The sequence below is a fragment of the Hesperophylax consimilis genome, chromosome 29 (genome assembly GCF_061612785.1).
Source record: "Hesperophylax consimilis isolate HC1 chromosome 29, BYU_Hcon_1.0, whole genome shotgun sequence".
NCBI lineage: Eukaryota > Metazoa > Arthropoda > Insecta > Trichoptera > Limnephilidae > Hesperophylax > Hesperophylax consimilis.
Window position 1 is genome coordinate 13,819,101 of NC_142864.1, and position 23,610 is coordinate 13,842,710.

The 23,610-nt window shown below is 32.4% G+C and overlaps 2 protein-coding genes across 5 annotated transcripts in view; one reads left to right on the forward strand and one right to left on the reverse strand.

The window, feature by feature from the left end:
* Positions 1–23,610, reverse strand: part of dop (microtubule-associated serine/threonine (MAST) protein kinase dop) — a 234,599-nt gene that overhangs the window by 179,411 nt on the left and 31,578 nt on the right. The window lies entirely within an intron of this gene.
* LOC149409896 (uncharacterized) lies at positions 13,962–19,074 on the forward strand. The gene is made up of 3 exons (XM_089649058.1): positions 13,962–17,644; positions 17,745–18,227; positions 19,066–19,074. The coding sequence occupies exons 1-3, from the start codon at positions 15,245–15,247 to the stop codon at positions 19,072–19,074; spliced, it is 2,892 nt and encodes a 963-aa protein (XP_089505184.1). The 5' UTR covers positions 13,962–15,244.

Below are 23,610 nucleotides of genomic sequence, written 5' to 3' on the forward strand. Positions count from 1 at the left end.
CTTTTTAACTTAACACATCGTCTAGCTTGGAACAGCGCCACGCGCGGTGAGATGTCACCCTATTGTTTAAGATTTAATTAATTAATTAATTAACACGATGATACGGTCGCTATTCGACAGAATGTCAGATTTCATTTAACGCGAAAAGAAGAGACATAAATATTTTCATTAGAAGACTACATTGTTATAGAATGTCGCGTTTTATGTCATAAATGATGACATTAATAAAATACCACAAAATAAATATTATATACAAGCATAGACATCAAATTAAAAATAGACTTGGCCTAACATGAAATCTGGGTATCACTTTTACGAGCTGGAGGCAAACCACGTGACAGTATTTTTGGAACCAGGAGGCTTCGAGAATGCTTTGAATAAACTGTGACATCAGTCGTACATTGATCGCCGAAGAGCGAACATTGAAACAACCAGACCATGTGCAGAACAGTAAAGTTCGCTAAAGTAAGCAAAGGTTTGCAGCGCTGTCCATTGTGGAACTTTTCTGCACCACGGTCTGAATTAAAGAAAAAAGTGAGGTGGGTAAATTACAACACATTTGTAAAAGTGTTTTTTTCTATAAAGGGTAGCAAAATATTAAATTTAGAAACAAGCCAGAACTTTTGTTTACCCGATTGGGGATTTGTGGTTAAGTTTTTACGCAGTCTGCAAGGACTAGTAATTCAGGCGACATAAGACTCTAATAACGGGGTTTGCTTGACGCTGACATGTTAATTATTTTTGATGAACGTATTACTAAAATCTCAAATGTTTCTAGAGGAATCCCTACGGATGCAAGTTATTTATAATTAATATTAATAAAAACAACACCTTCCATTATCATATTTTATGTAAAATGGTTTGAAAAATGTATAAAAACGTTATTCAACTATAAAATTAGTGTTAAGCTTCAGATTTTATTTTTCTACACGAAGAATTAGTAACTTCCTGTGAAATATCTTGAGATTTTAGTATTACGTTCATCAGAAATAATTTAAATAAACCCCAAGTAAAGATCGATTTTCTAGGCCTGCTAGGGCAAAGTCTACCATAGGTCCATCCATTGGGCCGGGCCGCGCGCAGAATATTCTTTTTACGCGACTTCATCACTTATGTCTTTAAGGCGAAGAATAATGCCAAATCACTATTTTGATTAATCTTTATAACGAATTGGTGTACATTATGAATACCAAAAAATATGCTTTACATAAATTGAAGGTTTTCCTATCACTTCGCTTGAGTAGAATACAAATAAAAAAATAAATTACTCAATAAAAAAATTAACTGCAAACTACAAACAAATTTTCTTTTTCAATAGAAATGTATGAACGCATATAGGAAACAACTTTTAAAAAATACAGTATTATAGCTAAGATTATCTGTGACAGTTTCACTTGATTAACTTTTTCGCTAGGTAAGTTTTTAGATTCTCACGGCCAAAAGCATTTTTGTTGTTTGTTTTTGGGGTGTTATGCCGTGTTGCGCTAACTCCTTCTTTAGCCGACGTTTCGGACAGCGTTGCAGTGTCCATCATCAGGGCAGATCCGGTAGATCCGAAGATCTGCCCTGATGATGGACACTGCAACGCTGTCCGAAACGTCGGCTAAAGAAGGTGTTAGCGCAACACGGCATAACACCCCAAAAACAAACAACAAAAAAACTTTTTCGCTATGTTATAAAATTATTTACAAAATAAATAAAAACCAGTTTTGTGCTTGAAATCGAAAGTTTCTAGACTCCGTTTGTTAAACGATTTTATGCCTATTACTTACGATATAAGGTATACCAAGAATATACACATTTTTGGCTTGTAGCTTCCTCTTAAGAATCCCACTTTATTTTTGATATTTGATGGAGCAAATTCAACCGCAGGTCTGTCCAATACACACGGTCACGCATCCCATATTTTTGTGCACGACTACTGCACTTAGGTCGTTAATATTCTGGATTTATTTCAGGGTATTGTCTCGTCTTAAGCAGATTTTTATCGAGGACCGAATGGATAATGCTTAATTGTATGTACACTGTCAGATTAATTTATTGACACATCAACTAAGAGGGACGGTCACGCCGCCTCCCGCGCTAAGATTTATAACTAGTCACTTACAACTAAGACTTATAACTCGTAACTAACTACTGAGACTTATAACTAATGACTTACATCAGGTGTTTGGCAAGTACGTGCTTTTCAGAATTTTCCGAACACTTAATAGACACATACCATACATTTAATAAAAATACGGGAGTACAAATAATTCATAAAAATAAAATAAGGAATACGTCTCGAGAAGCATTAGAAATATATAAAAAGAAATGAAGATAAAATTTTTTAATGCCCATGTTTAAATAAACAGTAAGTAACCAACAGTTCAATTTTAAGGCTATGCACTACGTCGTGTAATATTTTGAATCGAGCCGCCATCAATAACACTCCTTACGTAGATGGCGATAAGGCTTAAATTCCTGCTTAAAACCTTCCAGCTGTTTTGATTTAGGCGAGAAAAAAACACGGCCAAAAAGTGCCTTTTATTTTATTTTGTGGATGTTCGGGCATAAATATTTAAATGTTTTCCGATCATTTTATAAATAACTTAATTTGCCACATTATACAAAAAAATCATAACCGAAAATGGGTTCGTACAGCCTGGGCCTTTACAATATTTTTTTCTGGGCTTATAAAAAGACTTATCTAAAAAATACTCGATTATTGCCAAGATGTATTCTACTCGCAGTATTTAATTAAAGCATCTGAAACATTTCTAGGCGACTAAATTTTCAAACCAAAAACACATGATTTTGCATTACTACGTAGTGCATCGCCTTAAAGTTGTTCCCTATGTAACTCCACCCTTCTCCTACCCCTCTACCTACTCCTCTCCACCAGATTGTCTTTGATGCTTTCTCCCTCTTGCACATTCTTCCACTTTTCATTTTGTTTACCTTGCAATTTTCCTCTGAATTTAATTGAATTTAGTTTATATCCATTGTCCAGAAGAAAGTTGAGTGCAAACGAAACCGGTCGACCTATATAACTCAATAAAGCGGTTTAAAAAGAGTAATTTTTTAATTTTATACAATTTATTAGTGTTATTTATGTGTGTATCATCATCATCATCATAAAACTGGGCGTGCGGCTATTTGGGGTGTGGAAGTTCTTGACACATTCAAAACACCGTCATTTGGCGCTACCAAAATAACACCAACTATTTTAATGATATCCACCCACGAAGGTTATATCCCCAGAAATGCGCATCAACAAAATACCTTTTTCCGCAACGAATAAAAAACAAGTTTGGACTTTGAAATACTCACAATAAACGGTAAACAAGCGATGATGCAATTAAAAAAAAAAAAAAAATGAAAACACAAAATTGTTAAAATATTTATGGAACGCGCATACACAACGTAAAAAATTCGTTGTGAATACGAAATCATACACTATGTTCATTGATGTATTATACTAGATTAGCCCTGTCTAGTTAAATTCATTTTTAAAATAACGCCACGTAGCGTACGTCACAAATATGGAGATGAACTTAACAACCCAACTCTGTTTAAACTCCTTGTACAAGCTTTCAAATTCTTAAGCGAAACCACGGAGATTTTGTTGTCAGAGGTGTTGTAATATGGACATAATTCAAATTTAAATATTTGGAATTCGGTTATTTTTGTGATTGAATAAATGAACTTGCCCAGCATAGCTGAGAAGCAAAATAGAGCAACAAAAGGTAAAACGCAATGCACAGTCCCCATTTCGCATTGCGACATAATGCGTGGGCCTTTTCATAAATGTGCATGTGAACCAAACCAAAATTGTGTTGGGGTTATTTTTAAATGAATATGCCGTGTCTAGTCTAATTTAGTCTATGACTATGTTGCTATGTAGTAAAGCCATTCATACATTACTATCTGACATATACCCGGCGTTGCTGGGGGTTATCCTTAGGAGATAGACATATACCACAATGGACTTTTCTGTAGGCCTTTTTAAGATATTCAATTTCGTAGTACATTATTTGAATGTACCTCATCAGGTTTAGTCAGCGTTAGCCATGTAAGCGCCGAAAAAAAAATTTACGACTTGATTACAAAACATCGATTTTTCTCTACTTTCTATAAATATAATATGCATGTATTTTATATATACACCTTAAGGAAGAAAATCTCTAAGTGATTGTGAAAACCCCACAGACATAGGAATTAATAGACGAGAAGATAATGGCGAGGGGTAAAATCAACTGTTGAAGAACGAAGGGAGTTAAGCTGACTGTGATTCGTCAATAAATCAATCTGACAGTAAATAGGCATCTCGCATTATAATATCACCATTTACTTCTTAAAAGTAAAATCTGCTTTTGAATGAATAGACATTTTTACATGGGAGCGCAAATTACTCGCCACGTTATGAACAAATTTGCGAAGTCCAAATTCGCAAAAAAATTCGGTTATATTTTCAGAGTCGAATATTTCGTTTAAGTATTTAGTTAAGACTCTTTTATAAATGTTCATAATTTACTTCCCAGCAACCAACCAGCTTTGTGTTTCGCGTCCAGACGTTTCTCGATGTGATAGTAACAACTGATTCATATTATACGATGTGAATATGCTTAAAAAGTAAAATAATGCTTATATATGGAATGTAATACGACAATTGGGTTTATTCTCTTTTTCACATCTATTTTTACAAGTTTTCATAGTACAAGTCAACATTTTGCCGTGTTATTTCGTAAAATGTACCGATGATGCCTCGACCATAGTTCGCACAAGAATGATGACGTCACGTTTTCAAATTTCACTTGAGGCCATACGCGAGCACAGCCGGCTCCAATGGAACCGGTATGGGGAGTGGGGATAATACGCTTTTAATCACTTAGGGCAGGTCTACTAATATTCATATGTCTATGGAAAACCCTATAAAAATACCTTGCGTAGTTTAGAAGAACTAAGCGCACAAACAGACAGACACAGATAGCGACTTTGTTTTATACTATTTAGAGATGTACTCGATGCTGGACCGGAATCAATTGATCGCGTCTAAGATGAATCGATTAAGTCTATAGGTCGTGTATACGATTTCTTTCAGTTCTAAGAGCTTAGTTAGTTCACACCCACTCATCAATAAGCCAGTTATTTTGCATAACGAACGACGTTATGCAAAAACTTTATCTGATACCTAGGCTTATGTCTACCGACTGTCGGAATTATATCCGACCGTGGTCGCAAGTATCCCTAACTAACCATAGATGACGGATTTCGTCAACATCATATTGACACATGGATTTAAATAGTAAAAGAATTCGGGGACGCCCGAGGAATACTTAACGCAAATCTCTACACCGGAATGAGATACTGAGTGGAATTAAATTCGATGTAATGTAGATTTTTAACAGTAACATTGTGGTATACAGTAGTGAATGATGAAAGAAGTCGGAGACGTCCGAGAAAGACATTAGCAAAAGCGAAGCACTACGGGGTCCACTAGTTTAAAAATAAAAGATAGAATTGTTTACGGATGGGTTTGTCCAATGAAACCGATATTTCTACGATTTCGTTGTATTAATAAAAGTTGTTTTTCTAAGCTGAAAAACAACAAAAATGTTATGCAAGAGGCATATCCGAAAAAATACATCGAGCGCCTGCTATATTGGAATCCGTAGATTTAGAAAAACAGTCAAAAATAAAATGTTTTCGATTCGTTGACTGTAAATTATTGGCAAATTATAAAAGTATTTTTGTGCAATTTTGAAATCAGATCTCTAATGAGTTTGCTATGATAGATTCAATGATATTGCGCAAGGTTCAATAATAATAATAACGATTTATTTATCGTTAAATTAATAATAATAAAATAATAATAAGTGTATTATTATCTTTTTTTATTTTTATTTTTCTTTTTTTATTATTATTATTATTATTAATTGAAACATTACACAAATTTATACGACGAGAATGTCAACATTTTTATAAATCCCAACCAGGAATTATTAGATTCCTGGTCAAATAAAATTATACACGCAAAACACTTCAATTATAACAACCGAACGTATGTTGACAATTTTTCATCAAACAAATGGTTGAGTATTGGAGAGTTGAGCGCAGAAATAGAAGGATTTATGCTTGCCATTCAAGATAGAGTCATTTACTAAAAATTATAGGAACCATGTAATCAAAGGTACAAATCTAATTGATGATTTATGTAGAAAATGTTTGGCTTTTCCGGAAATTATAGAACATATTATATCGGGATGTTCTATATTAGCGCGGTCCGAGTATACATTTAGGCATAATCAAGTTTTAAAAATAATTCACATAACTTGATTGACTGCCGTAATATAGTACCATTTTACGAATACGAACCAAATTAATTTTTAGAAAATTAATTTTATAAAATATATAATGATAAAACTTTACTAACAGACCAAAGATTTATGTAGAAAATGTTTGGCTTTTCCGGAAACTATAGAACATATTATATCGGGATGTTCTATATTAGCGCCGTCCGAGTATACATTTAGGCATAATCAAGTTTTAAAAATAATTCACATAACTTGATTGACTGCCGTAATATAGTACCATATTATGAATACGAACCAAATTCATTTTTAGAAAATGAATTTTATAAAATATATTATGATAAAACTATACTAACAGACCGAACGATTAGTCATAATAGACCCGATATAGTTTTAAATAACAAAATTAAAAAAAATAACTTATATCATTGATGTCGCTATTCCAAATTCCTGTAATATTCAAAAGTCTTAAAAAATAATAAAATACACAGATTTAGGAAATGAGATTAAAAGAATTTGGCATTCTCAAACTGTAAAAATATTACCATTTGTTATTTCGGCTACTTGCATTATACCTAGCTCTCTCATTCAAAATTTAGGCGAATTAGATCTGTCAAAGAATTTATATATACAAATGCAAAAATCAGTCATTTTAAGGGTCATTCCGCCGTTTCGTTCAAATTTGCCTGTTTCCGCGGATTTTTTTTTTTTTGCCTTTTTACTATATATTTTTATAGAAATGGGTTCCCGTACCTATCAGATGTATAAAAGTGAAAAGGGCACCTTTGTGCGACACTTGGATTCGAAGAAAATTGATGGAAGGTAATGAAGGTGTGGATGGTAATGAAAAACTGTTGGATGGTCATTTAAACATTTGGATGGTAATGAAGTTTGCTAATGAAATATTAATAGATGGTAGTGAACATGTTTAGGGTTCTTAAAATGTCTGTGAATAATGAAATTTGAATAGAAATTGAATAATAAAATAGATTTCAAATCATGCTAAGTATCATTTGACGTGGTGAGCGGATTAGGAAAAAGAAGAAAAACCTATTATAGTGAAAAACTAAATGCTTTATTCAGACTTTTGAACATTGGAGACAAGAAATACATTTTTTCATACGTAATCAGTTCTGCTTACTTATGCTTTTGCAATATCTGTATGAATTGTTAAAAAATAATGGAAAAAAAATCAAAATACAAATTAAGAAAAGGCAGCTGGAACATCAAACCCAACACAACTAAAATTTTCCTATTATACTACTTACCCAGAAATTATAAGGAATAGTCAAATTCTTTATAATTACGTTTTATAAGTAGGTTTGTACACAAGAAATACAAAATTTTTACATTCCTAAGCAAACATTGTAATATTTGAAAAATAGAAATAATAAAAATAATAATTAAAAATAAGAAAAAATCAGAAGTCAATTGAAATGCAGTTTAAAATAAAATCAGAGATACTTAAAACAAACACAACATATGTAACTAATAAGTACAAGATAAAGGTCTTACATCTAAATAGGAACATAATATTTAAGGAACTTGAGATCATTCTTGTGAAAGTTTTTGCTGGAAAACTATTTCAAATCAAAGTTCGGCAAATTTTTGAAAGTGAATTGTCCTCTTTCATTCTCATCTGGATCTTGCAAGCGCTGAAGAATTTGTGATTCCAAAATGAAATCGTCGTCACTAATTGTTGGCCAGACAAATTTTTTGGAATTCCCTTGAGCTTTTTTCAAAAAAATTACTTTGTACTCTAGTGTGTACTCATGTTTTCCAATAATTTTCCCAATGAAATGATGTGTCGTGTTAGTTATTTTATATTATAACCATTATCCTGTCATCTAAGTAGTATTTGAATGGCGCCTCCTTATCCTCTTTGTTGGTTTCCTCGTCAATGTCCATGTGTGGGAGTTCCACAGTTTTGGGGGACTGCTGTTTTGATTCATCGAAATCAGGATATTCTACTCTTAGGGATCGGATGAACTTCTCGAACTCACATTGATCGAAAGGATTGAATTCTTGCGTACTATTTTTATAAAGGGAATAATGCTGATAGTCGAACGGGACGTTTGAGAGTATTTTCACTTTACATTTCTTTTCTATAGTTTTAGCAGGCTCTGGCGTTGAAGCAATAGTATCGTCCAAAAACATGGAGCCGTCGAATTCGCGCAATAGCATATTGTCATCAATATTATTGAAAATAGTAGGCGAGTCAATTTGTAGGCTTAAGTTTTCAATATTCATGTCAACTGTGACATCTATACAGGCTTCGTCATTTTCTACATTCAGTACTCCCAGATGTTTGCTGTGCTTACATAACAGATTGCTGTGTTGGCAACTGAAACAGCTGAGGCTTCTTAAAACAACACTGTACGTTTTGTAGCTGCAACCCCTTCAATTTCTTTTGTTCGTTTCTTTTCTCGTTCCTGAGTTTGCTTATCTGGTCCTGTAACGTCTTAATGATTTTCAATGATCTATACCTCAATTTTCTAACATTCGTTAGACCACGCACATTTTTTTTAATGATTTGTTGTTCATTCTCGACTGCGAGAGGGTCAGGATCTAGAGTATTTTGCACATTATTGGGTACTTCCTTGACATTTTCATGAATTGGAGGCATATTTTCTACTGTAATCGTTTCTATTTTACGCTGCTCCTCTTTTTTCTTCCAATAATTTACAGAGTTCTTTCGCCATCTTCGTCTTTGCTCTCTCTGGGCTCTTTCACTCATATCTTCAATGCTGCAAATCTTTTTTTGCGCTTTTCGCATTAAGTATCTTTTTTTTTCTTTCGCTTTCTGAAGACTGTACAGTTCCGGATTGTTTTTAATCTCAGCATATTTTTGTTGCTTACGCAGCCTGTCCTTGGATAACTTTTCTTCTTTTTTCAGTTTTTTATTTAACTTTGCCATTGTGGATTATGGTGTTTAGCCTGTAACAAATAATAAAGAAAAATTATCATAAGTATCGGATCAAGTGAGAAGTTGAATAACAAATATGGATAATTTCAATTGCGTTACTTTTACAGGAGAGCCCAAAAATTGTTACACTACTTTTATATCTTTGTTTAATATTTTTTTCCCTAAATGATTTAAAATCTAACAGTAATGATATGGTTTTTTAATCAAGAAATTTGCGTTGGACTCTTAATAATGCCCTTTATATAGATTTTTGTTCAAATCTGGATTTGTTTGGAAACTTGAAATTTTGTAAAAATTCATCTGTTTTAATAGACAACTGAAGTAATGAAGATAAGTAATGAAAATAATTGTGACTGTAGGGGAATAGTTAAACCATTTGTTTAATATATTATTCGTTTACATTTGAATAATTATAATTATATTATTGAATAAAAAAATCGATTTTCAAATAAAAATTCGCAGGGTAAATTTTAACAGATTGTTTTTCCATATCAGTAAATAGATAAAACGAAAATATGTATTTCACCAAAACTGAAATTGTCCGACGCTAGAACGCAAGAAACTGCTTTTATTGATAATATTAACTTTTATGAACCCCCAAACATGGTCCCAGATGCACGTAAAAATAACCCTTACAAATTTATCATTACCCTCCACACCTCTAAATTACCATCCGGCAAAAAATTTTACGATACGGAAGGTAATGAGACGGAGGGTAATGAGGTTTTGACAATCTTTCCTTAATAACTCGCTTAATAATGACATTACAAATATTTATGTTTCAATAAAAAATAGTCCGACTAATTATAGTTTATAGGTTCATGATTCGAATTTTTAAAACATGTACTTACTTTAAAAAATGCTGGAAGGTAATGATGCCTGGTCGGTGACAAAGTCGTTTTCGAGCACGGAGATCGCAGATATTTCTTTATTCAGCGACGCACGTCCTCCCCCGTCCAGATATAGCGGTACACTGATTAGTAACGGAGGCGCGGGGTGGGGTACAGCTGACGAACAGTGACAAACACGGTCACAATTTTAATTACCGCTTTGGCGGAAGACGACAGCGATTTTTTCTGGACAAAAACAAAATCTCAATTCTTTCTATGATACAGTAACTTTAAAAATAAATTAAACACCAATAAATATGCAAAATTAGTTGTACATTCAGGTCGATTAATGAATGTAGTGATTTTACTAGTGTAAAATGTTCTTATTTATTGATCAATTTACCGGTCCCTCATTTACACGGGGAAGGTAATGAGATTTTAGCATGTTTTTTGTATACCATAAAGTTATTAAGTAACAAATGCCTAATCCGGTAAATACTACTTTTTCCTTTTTTAAATAACTACATTTTCCAATAAAATTTTCTTGAAAAACATTATTTTTCATATGACTTTTTTGCAAGAACATGCGATTTGAACGAAACGGCGGAATGACCCTTAAATACATGTAGGATTACGAAAGATTTTTAAAATATTTATATTGAGGGATCGGTAGGATTTATAGGGCCAGTTAGGAGTTATAGCGAGCCGAACCCTATCATATTAAAATATCTGGAGTCGGTGAATTATTTTCCCATTTGATCTCTGGTGAGTTGACGTGTTGTTCTTGTATTGTTTTGTATTCATTATGCTTATATAATGCGCTTGCATACTGTGGATTGACTAGATGATCATTTGTGGAAAAGTGTGTGGAAGGGTTTAGTTTTTCCTGTGGGGAAGATTTAACCCGGACATAAAGTCGGAAAAATAGTTTATTCCAGAATGTATGCAGGGGTGGTGAAATGTAATATTCCATATTTAAAAACAACAAGACAAATAATAAGCATACACATATAGGCAATGCGGAATAGAAGTGAAAAATGTGTGCATGCAGCCGTTTATGGAGGATATTTAATTGACAGCCCTAATTTGTTGGAACTTATTTGCATTAATGTTCCTGCTAGGCAAACTCGCAGTAAAGATACTTTTAAATTTAACAAGAACCTCAACACTAATTATTCTATTTTTTCACCAATTCCTAGAATTCACAACCTTGCGAATAAATACTGTGAACTTATAGATATATTTGGTTTTGACAATTTTGTGAGCTTTAAAAGGCAACTTATTTCGATTTTATCGGCTAATAATTAACTTTTATAGCTTTAATAATTTTATTACATCTTTTCCCATTCGAAACCTTTCAAGTAAATTATATCCATATTTGTTTGTTTTTTATTTGCTCTACTATACACTTATAATTGTATGCATATACCTACTAACTACTTTTTATACATAACACTATGTTCCATCTCAGATCTTATTATTTCTTATTCATGTCGATATTGCTAAATTCTATTAGTTTTTGCTTTTTACAGGTGCAACTCTTATTTTGTTATTTTTTTTAAATCTCTGTTATAATGTTCTTTACCTCACGAGTAAGTTATACTCTAATTTATATTGGTTTATCGATTTGTTAAACACACAATTAATACTGGGTTTAAACACACCCACTTACTTACTTTTTATGTTGAACTTTCTTTTACTTACTATTTCATGCTTGGGTATATTTTATATTGAATCCATCTTATTAGTGTTTTGCTAATTTGCACAAAATTTTATTATATGTGTTGCTTTCTTACAATTAACTCCATTTATCTTCTTATGTTCAATTATTGTAATGAATGTAAATGTATATTTTCATGTAAAAGCCCATTTGGGCGTAAATAAAATAATAAATAAATAAATAAATAAATAAATATTTGAAAATCTCCCGTCTCCAAGGGGGACTCCATCCAGGCAACCATGGCAGTGATGATAGTGTTATTTAATTGGCGTAGTCTTTGCCATAAGCTACCCATGTAGTGGCGGAGAAGCGCTCTGAAAGAGTGCACTCGTCCCTCCAGGAACATTGCCGTAGCGCTGCAGTACCTCCGTAGGCGGAATAGTTGGCGATAAACATTATTGTAAGTGACTTTTAGCTTATGCCCTTGGGATGCAGTGTAATCTACCCACAGTTCTGACGCGTACAGCGATGTGCAGAATGCGTTGAATATGATCCTTTTGACGTTTGTGCTACAAAAGTGAAAACGCCTTGACAGCATACCCGCTCTAACGGATATCATTTTTCTTTGTCTTTCCATATCCTCTGAATGAAATGTTACATAGTTATGAAATGTTACATGAAATGAATATTACCCAATGAAATGTTGTATCTATAATTTTTTTAATGGTTTTATATTGTGTGACGTGTTTTTAAAAGTTGAAATACCGAATAAACCCAGTTGCTGACGAGCTTGCTCAAAAGTTACTGCAGATGTTATCGTTAAAGCTGCAATCTTAGGTACTTCATCATGGATGCAGCGATATGTCGCGCAAATATAGTTCTTGGACCTTGTCTTAGGACATGGTCTTAGGACCTTGCACGCAACCTTCCCATAACGCCACATAGTCCTCGTGTTCTTCTAGCTCCACGTAGTTAGCTGGAAGTCAAAAGAAACCTGCAGTCGAGCTGATGGCAAGCATAGAAAATCCATAATAATTAATCCAATTAATTTTATTTTAAATTTGAATAAAATAAAATATGAAGAAGCGTATTTGCACCCCGATAAGATTTGCGATTGTTGCGCTACCTCATCTTTAGCCAACGTTTCGGACAGCATTACAGTGTCCATCATCAGGGCAGATGTGATGTGGAAAGGCCTGCAATCCCGATTTTAACAGGAAAACGAATAATTTAAACGTATTGTTAATAAATCAGCAATATTAGATTAATATTAATAGAACACCTTATATATATATCTATCTCTATCCTCCTCACGTACTCCTACAGACATATGTGCACACACGTATACGAGTTCAGTACGTCTACACGTATATAAATATATATACGTATATAATAAGTTTAGACGTTTATATAGACGTATATGCACGTCTGATTGTATCTGGGTTGGCCCGTATAGACTAGAGGGAAAATCCGTTCTCTAGGTCAAACAAGAGAAAAACCAGCTTCATTGATTTTATATTGAAAAACTTTCCTTAGGGAACAAGTTTTACATAAAGCCATACGTAAATGGTAATAAAAAACGGTCTTATAGTAAAATAGCTTTTATGCTTTATTTGCGACAAATTCGTAATGTATAAATTGAGCAGTTTAATCGTGGTGGCGAGTCATTGGTAAAATGGAGTCAAACCAACCAATAAAAAAGTTTTTTTTACCAAAATACATCTATTTGCAATTTTCGACCTAGTTGCACCATCTCTTGGGCCGGCTGGAAGTCAATTTCAAAGATTTTGTGTTTTGAAAATTGAACCTCCCTCCCTAGAGACTGGCTCTTAAACCTTTAAAATGTATTTTAAAACTAAAAAAAACTTGTTTCGGTTTGACTTAGGAATGAACCTTCCCCCCAAGATACACGATTGTATACATTCTGCCCAAGTTTGCTTTTAATGCTCATAACAAAATCATTTTTGGAAATATCGAAAAAATAATTTTAGTGTCGTTTTTAACCTTTATATATAATTTATTTTTTATCAAAAAAAAGAAACCTCATTCAGAATAACCTTCTTAGTAAAATAAATAAATTCCCGACATTGGAAAATTGTTATTAGTACTCGCTTCAATAACTGGAATGTGAGTTGATTGATTGCGTTCGAGTTGGAAAATTAAAAAAAAATCATTCCTCTGAATTTAAATACAGAGACGTATAAGAGTATTTCTCAAAAAAAGTGTACATTTTGGAAAAATAAAGTGTGCCTAGAAACAGTTCAAAAATTACACATGTTTTTAATTAATCATACAAAAAAAATATGCACCATTTTGTAGAATAAATATTACACTTTAACATATCGAAGAATAAACATTACAATCGTATTAATTCGCAAATATTTTAATTTTTTAAAAAATATCGATTTTTACCTTCCATACAAAATAAAATTGCCACCCTACCCACCTCATTTGTTTATACTTCATAAAATGCGATAATAACGTTATAATTTGTGATTTTTTGTAAGTTTTAGGGTCTTAATTAAATGTAGTTTCTGTACAAAGTAATTTTCTATGGGGTTTCATAATAAATTAATAATTTATGCACAAAAAACAAAATGAGACATAGTCATTTACTTTTTAGTAACTACTCTTTAGTTACGTTTTATTAGTACTTCCACCGTAATTTTTGAACCCATTTGTAAAATTTAACATGGGCAACACTAGCCTCTTTCTGATTAGTTGTTGGTCTGACTTCTCCGCCATAACATTAATTGTTAAAATCAGTAACAACGTGTTTCTTTAGTGGGACCACTATTTCGTAACAGGAAATATTATAGCCTTTTTTCACAAAACGGTAAGTCTTTTTCTACTCATCTTTTTGTAATATGTGCGGAACGAACATTGCTAAGCTTACATATTAACACTTTTAAATTTTATCAAACCATTGACTTTTTATAACATAAATTCTTATTACAATTTCGTAACGTTTGTTATGAATTTCGTAACGTAACGAAAAAGTTCAATGTAAAGCTGAGTGTACACAGTTACAACGTGATTAAGAAAACGTAAGTATATTGTTAGTGTGTCTAGCATTTTTATGAAAGTCTTATCTAAGTTTGGTAATAATGTAATATATTATGCACAATGCACAAATATACATATGTATTTAGATATAATAGGAAAAAAATAAAATTTATTATACCATAGAGCAGATCTGTTGATGGCGCTGGAAAGTAGGTAGGTTGTAATACATAGGATGCGCTGGAAATTCCTGATGGTCAATGGCAGAGCAGGTTTCGTCGGACTTGTATGTTTTATCATCGCGATTATATGGCATTATACATAATGACAAGTACTTGAAGATCAAGCTGAGCCGTCCAATACTGGTTTTATTTTAAATAAGCTTTAGGCACTCATACACACTATCCGTTCTACAGGCGCTCTATACAATATTTATAAGTGCCTTAAGTTTTTTATAAAAGCTTATTTAAATATAAATTTATTTTTATTTACTCTGATAAAACCATAACTACAGCATAACTTTTTTTTAGGAATGCCCCCAAAAACGAATGCCGAAAGGCAAAAAGCTTACAGAGAAAGACTGAAAAAGGAAAAGCCAAATAAATATGAGGAAATCCGAATTAAGCATTTAACAAAAGTTAAAGAAAATATCAAAAAGAAAAAAGAAATTCTTACAGAAGAAGAAAAAGAAGAGCTACGAGCAAAGTGGAGACAAGCCAATGATAAAAGAGCTGAAAGAAAGAAAATGGCTAATCCTATGACACAAGACAATAATACATTTGAAGATAGAAAAAATGATAAAAAAATCCTAAAGGAAAGACTACAAAAGCTGACTGAAGAAAATACTCGATTAAAAAGTCGAAATAAGAATTTAAGACAGTGCTGTAATCGGATGAAAAGGCAAGTGAACATTCTGAAAATATTATTGCATAAACAAACTAAAACTAATAATGATGCTATTTCCATTGAAACTACTGAAACTCCACGGTGTGACGATACACCATTAACGAAATCAAATAGTTTTTTAGAAGAAACTTTACCAAATGTGTCCACGCCAGAAAAAGATAAGGTGAAAAGAAAGCTAATTTTGCTAAATACAATTACAGATTCTTTAAAGACAGAGTTCAATAAAGCAGATCCCAGAGAAAAGAAAGTACTAAAAAAAGTAGCTACAAACCAAATAGTAAATAAACACAAATTAAAAACAGCTATTTCTAATGTTCTTGGGCTGAAAGGAAGAATTAGAATGACGAAATCAAGTAACCAAATTAAAAAGAAATACCAGAAAGAAATCAAAGATTTCTTTGAAAGAGAAGATGTAAGTAGATCTAGCGCGGGAAAAAACGAGTGCATAACGAGAAACAAAGAAAAAGTACAAAAGCGATATTTAATTGAACCAATATACAAGCTCTACAGAAAATACAGGACAGAAGGTGGTAAAGCATCTATACAAACTTTTTATCGGTTCCGACCGTTCTCCGTTGTGAAACCAAGACTTCAAGATAGGAATACTTGTGCTTGCATAAAGCATTGCAATTTATCTTTCAAAGCAAAATCGTTGAAGAAGCTAGGTTTGCTTCAAACATCTGACATTGATGAACTTATGAAAAATGTCACTTGCAGCAAATGTTTCAAATGCATGTACTCCGAGTGTTCTGAATGCAAAGATAAGAAACCAGATATTGATTTGACCATAAATGAAGATAGTCCCGTGCAGTGGCTTCAATGGAAAATGGGAATACATATCTATACTAAAATTGGAATAAAGAAATCTGAAGAAAAGCAGACAAAGAAGTATTCAAAACAAGTAGTGAAAGGAACTGTGATTACATTAGTTAAAGAATTTCAAGATGATGTACAAAAATTTAAAACTCATTACTTCAATGTTTTGCATCAGTACCTAGCATGGAAAAAGTGTATTGAAAACCTTGATGAAGACGAAGCTGCATTGATTTGTGATTTTTCAGAAAACTTTTCATGCAAGCAGTCGGAAGAAATTCAGGCTGTACACTTCGGAGGATCCAGGAATCAGGTCACATTGCACACTTGCGTACTTTACAGAAAAAATGTGAATCCCAAATCCATATGCTCCATATCCCCAAATAATGAACATGGTCCTGGAGCAATCTGGGCTCATTTGGATCCAATAATGAAACTATGCAAATACTTTAACATTAAAAAGATTCATATCTTTTCTGATAGTCCTGCAACTCAGTACCGCCAAAAACATAATTTCTTTTTGTTCCAAAAAAATATAAAAGATTACGGATTTAAATATGCAACTTGGAATTTCTTTGAAGCCTCTCATGGAAAAGGCCCAGCTGATGGGGTTGGTGGAGCATTGAAACGACAACTTGACAATCATATTTCACACGGCAATGATATAACCAACGCAAAAGAAGCATATGACTATTTAATGGTTAATAGCAAAGTAAAAATGTTTTATATAAATGAAAACGACATTCAAAAGATGACCAAAATGATACCTGAAAACATTGTTCCTATAAAAGGTACAATGAAGCTGCATCAAATTTCAACGGATGGCAACACGTCAATTAAATATAAATTGCTGAGCTGCTTTGATTGCAATAAAAATATCTGTTGCAATTGTTACTACACAAAAGAACACGAACTTCTATCCAACACCCTATCAGAACCAAAAGCACAATGTAGTTACATACGTCAAGCCTTGAAAAAACAATACCCACCAGCTAAAAGATTCAAAAGAACAAATAGTTCTACTACGACCGAAAGTGATATCAGTTTAATTTTACGTAGTGATTCAAATCTAATAGATATGGAATTTGAGAATGAAGGTCATTTAAAGATAACAGATGACGGAGAGAGTTTTAAAAACATAGGAGTGAAAGTTGATTTGAGATTAGATATTAAAGAGAAAACGCATTTTAGGATCAAAGACAAGGAAACGCAGGTAAAAATCTAATAATACCCCTTAGAATTCTGAAATTTCGAATAGTATCAATGGGATTATTAATAAAATACACTTCAATGATTATTTTTTTAATTTTTAGGACTCATCAAATAAGGAAAAAGGCAAGAAACGAAAACCCACAGAAAAAGAAAAAGCAACAATGTCATCTTCATCAAAACTTATATCTGCAAACCGTACTTTCTATGATACTGAAATAAAATGCCTCAAAGAAGAAGGATTAATAACTGAAGACGAAACATATTCTACACAACACGATGAAGAAAAAATAAAAAATAAAGGAAAAGGAAAAGGAAAAACAACAGTAAAACACCAACAAGTTATAGAAGAACAAAAATATCCCATTGATATAATACAAACAGATGACACAGAAAAACAAAGTAAAGAAATAAAAAGTCATATGATAGAAGGGTTAACCACTGATTTAAATTCAATGCCAATAATTTTTTTCGACGATTTAGTAACTGACGAAGTTATAATTACAGTTGATAAATATTTGTCGGATGCAATAACATTTAATGAAGCAGAATTTAATTTCAATAATTTTGATGACAATATCGGAGATGTTATAATAGGAAATAATAATGCCATAGAAAATAACACTGATATTGAAAATATGAATAATGAAAATGAAATTGAAGATTCTCACAAAATCAAAGATAAACCATGTGGAGTGACTATTCTTAAAAACGAAAAACTGGAAAATATCCATACAAAAAAGAAAGTGGTTCGTAAGGGCCTTATCTCTAAATCTCTATCACTAAATGACTATATTCATGCGCCAAAGCGGAGTGATAAACCAAAGACTGAAAAACTGACTGTGAAACCAAATGTGTCTTGGAAAGATTTCAATTATTATAAAGATGAGGAAGAAATTTATAAAACGCTAATGGATAGTGATTCAAACTAAATAATTGTATGTTATTAAATTTTTAATAGTTTAAACAGTGCCTGTTCTTTAACTTCTTAAGATTTGTTGAATATCGTGTTAGGTACTTAAATTTGGGAGCTGATAATTTGATTAAAAAAAAAATATTTGTACTCCCTTGTTTTTTTTAAGCCCCTTACAACGGGTATAACAAAATACAAGTATTTGGGTCGTGAGTTTATGTATGTTTGTAGTATGTACAATAAATAAAAAAGTAAAGGATAATTACTTACATTTAAAAAAGACGACAACAAATTAAATTTAATAAATAATAAAAAAAGTAAAATAAAATTTGCCATTGTGTAAACAAGCCTTATGTTTACTATTTAGTTACGTCTTATGACTATTTCGTAACACTATTTCGTAACTACATTTTCGTTACGTACATTTATTTTGAGAAATACTCATAAACTGATTATAGTGCTATATAGCCAACGAATTCGCCTATATTTTACCGTTTATCCTGTATTTTTAGGATGAGTAAAAAAAATATCATTGTAAATGCGCGAATTCTGTCAAAATGGCATATTATGGCGTGCGATCACTCAAGACGTTTTGAAAACTCGGCAAAATATTCCGAAAATCACTGGAGTGGATAATGTATCAGTTTTACTGCTTATTTTCATCCAGGAATAAATTATTCCCCCCAAAAGATTAAAATAAAATTTTAAAAATAGATTAGTATTTTATTATTAAGTACTGTAGCATTTTATATCGAGGCGCACTTAAAGTAATTTTTAACAGTAATACGGAAATTATAGAAAAATATATTGCTTTCAAAAGAAAAAGGAGGTGTGCAAATTTTATGGGCCAAAGCTCAAATTTAGAGGGGTTTTATAGAAAGAATCCGTTTATTCCTTATTGTTACAATAAATGTGTTATGTTATAATATAAAGAATTTTAATGATATGGACATATTTTCGTGTAACTTAATAACATTTAAAAAAAGATAAATCAAATAACAAATGAATAATGTTTAATAACACACAGCAAGTTACCATACTGTTGCTATGAAACCAGTACAGTTGCATGCCATTCATTTTATAAATATTTGTTCATTTTAGTAGTTGTAGGTATAATATCATGCATAATATTGTGTGACACAGGAATGTCCTAGTGAGATGTGTAGATTATGTTTTTTTATGTTAAAAACTAGTTTTTGAATAAATAAATATTGGCGATTATTGCTGTTGTTATCGCAGTGAGGATATATACAGAATGTATCGGCACGTACCCGACAAACTTTAACCAGCTATTCCTTAGCACATTTGGAGTAAAAAATCTCATGTGCACTTTGCTGTCCGGTAACGTTTTTTTTTAATAAAAAAATTTACTCTTCATATTTTCACTACATGTCGTTGTTCATGTTTTGAACTGTCACTGTGTTGAGTTATCATGGAACCGTCTAAATATATATTACCAGATGATGTGTTCCCGGCGTTGTTGGGGGTTATCCTTAGGCGAAAGACATATACCATCGCGGACTTTTCTGTAGGCCTTTTTAAGGTGTACAAATCCGTAGTACATTCTTTTGATGTATCCACAGACATAGGAATTAATAGACGAGAAGATAATGGCGAGGGGTAAAATCAACTGTTGAAGAACGAAGGGCGTAAGGCTGACTGTGATTCGTCAATAAATCAATCTGACAGTAAATAGGCATCTCGCATTATAATATCACCATTTACTTCTTAAAAGTAAAATCTGCTTTTGAATGAATAGACATTTTTACATGGGAGCGCAAATTACTCGCCACGTTATGAACTAATTTGCGAAGTCCAAATTCGGCAAAGTAAGGCAGCTTCTATTTTCAGAGTCGTAGTTAGTTTCAGAGTATTTAGTTAAGACACTTTTACAAATGTTTCATAATTTACTTACCCCAGTAAACAACGATGAGCACACTTGAGAATCGCTACATTGTGATGTGATAGTATATGTTTCTAAAACTGATCCATATAATACGGTGTGAATAAGCTTAAAATAAAGTAAAATAATGCTTACTTATGGAATGTAATACGACAATTGGGTTTATTCTCTTTTTCACATCTATTTTTACAAGTTTTCATATCACAAGTCAACATTTTGCAGTGTTATTTCGTAAAATGAACCGATGATGCCTCGACCATAGTTCGCACAAGAATGATGACGTCACGTTTTCAAATTTCACTTGAGGCCATACGCGAGCACAGCCGGCTCCAATGGAACCGGTATGGGGAGTGGGGATAATACGCTTCTAATCACTTAGGGCAGGTCTACTAATATTCATATGTCTATGGATGTATCTAATAATGTTTAGACAGCGTTAGCAATGTAAGCGTTTGTAAATATGTTTCTTACGACTTGATTACAAAACATCGACTCTTTTCTCTACTTTCTATAAATATATTAAGCGTTTATTATTTATATAAACCTTCCGGGAGAAATTCTCTAAATGATAGAGGAAACCCTATCAAAATCCGATTCGTAGTTTAGAAGAACTAAGCGAACAAACAGACAGGCGCCTTTGTTTTATACTATTTAGTGATTAGAGACGAGAGACATTCGACCTTGTGGGCATCCTGAAATAAGTAGAAAAAAATGCTACATAAAAATTAATTCTAGTACTTGTAGAAACCATTCTACGAGAGAATCCAACATAAATTTACTAAACTACAAATTAGGAAATCCACTGAAGGAATGAACAACGATTTTTGTATTACTTTTAACGGGAAATGTACTCATTAATTATAAATTAAACTATTAAAAACACATATCTTTAATTTGATAATCATAATCACAAAAATAAACTATAAATCTCGCACACATTTTCAACGGTAGTTGAATTAGTTTGTGAAAATACAAATAATTTCGTTGAACTAAAAATTTCAGTCGGAAATGGCTGTTCAATTTTCATGACGCCAGAGCTCACCATTTGAGAGACTTTTAGTGCTTTATATATACAAACCCGAGGAAAAGTTAAGAAAAGTTCGGTTATGTCCATACGTAGTATAGAGAATTGCCATATTTTACAATCTAATTTGGATAAATTGTATCATTGGTGTGTGATCAACTCATTATTTCTTAATATTCAAAAGTGCCAAGTTATTCGTTTTCGTAAAATCCAAAGTCATGTTACTTATGAATATTCTTTAAATAATGTACTATTGACATCAGTCGCTCAGATCAGGGACTTAGGTGTTATATTTGATGAAAAGTTTACATTCACTCTGCATGTAAATGATATAACAAAGAGCGCTATAAAAATGCTTGGTTTCATATTATTATGCAGAACGGCGAGTGATTTCAAGTCACTTGACTGTTTGAAAACATTGTACACTTCTTTAGTAAGAAGCCAGGTAGAGTATAATTCGCCTATTTGGTCCCCATTGTATAAAACGCATTCTGACAATATTGAAAGGGTACAGCACAAATTTCTAAGATTTATTAACTTCAAAATGAATATTCCAATTCAAAATATTAACTATGTTCTTTTGATGAAACAACTCAACTTAATAACGCTATCAGATAGGCGGATCATCTCTGACCTTGTACTTTTAAATAAAATTATTAATAATTCCATTGACAACCCTGAAATTCTCGCCAGAATAAAATTTTACGTACCGACTAGAAATACGAGACAAATTGCTACATTTTTCTGTGACAATTTTAAAACCAACTATGAAGCTCATACACCTATAAATAGACTACATCATTTTGGTAATAAATTTGGGAATATTGTAGACATGCTTAAAGATTCCGTATTAGTTATAAAACGAAATCTTTTTAATCATTTTACTGAGATGTATGAATTCACAACTCCGTAGTGAATACACTTTTGCTTTTACATGTATACTTATGTTCCTTAATACATATTTAGCTTTCCGTAATCCACACTATTAATATGAATTTACCTTAATTTAATCAAAAATCATAAGTTATTGTAAACTATGTAACACCACTGTATTACTTGTTAACTACTTTTGTAAAAGCCCATTAGGGCGTAAATAAATAAGTAATTCCGTTCGCGTGTAATTTTGGTACGTGAAATTCACGCCGGTCTAAATTTGGCAAGTAACCATAATATCACATGATATGCTGCGTATGTAATACGGAACGAATTTCTTCCTAAGTCGTGGTTCAGCTCGCGTGTTTATTCTATTTCAGCACGCTGTGTGTAAAGAGTAAATTTACGTATGTGCAAGTAATGAATGGAGTAGGTACTTTGTACCTAGTCAATACGGGTCAAGAACGACATCTGGTAAGTGCCTACCTATGTACTATCAGAGAAGGAAAATAATTAATAAAAATGTAGAGCGACGAAGCAATCGCAGTTACGCGACTCTCTTGTTAATAACGAGAAAACAGATAAATTAAATTATTGTCATTTTTTCTACATTAACTTCACAAGGAGAAAAATGACTATTGCTAATTTATTAAGAAGCTCTTCAAATTATTGGTAATTCCGGTTAAAAATGTGATTGCATCACGATGGCGGAACACGTGTTCATGAAAATCCTAATGTTCAGAGAAGTCGAGTACATCCAGTTTCTAGGGTGGGAGGTTTGATCCCCAGTAAAACAATTTTTTAAAAGACATTTTAAAATAGATGTATTACCCGGAAAAAATGAGTATGGCTAATTTATTAAAATCCTGATGATAAAAACGTGATTTGACGCCGTGTAACGTATGCAATTTTAGGTAGGTACATTCCAATGTTTAAAAGGAAACGGTAGAGCTGAGATCTCATCTCAAGATTGTGGGAATAATTTCCTGTCAAGTAAGTTAAGTGATCATAAATAAAAGAGTGAGTTCTTAATGGAAAATATATTGAAACATCAAAAGCAACTACAAAGGAGTACAGATGATAAACATGTAATCATAGAAATAAATATAGGCACATACCCGATGGACTCTTGAATTAAACTAAACTAACTTAACGTGAAACGAAAGAACGACAACGAATGGCGAACGAAAACTTGCTCTCGGCAGCGGGGAACGGACCCGGGACGGAGGCCAGGACATCCTTCTCTTAGTGGAAGCA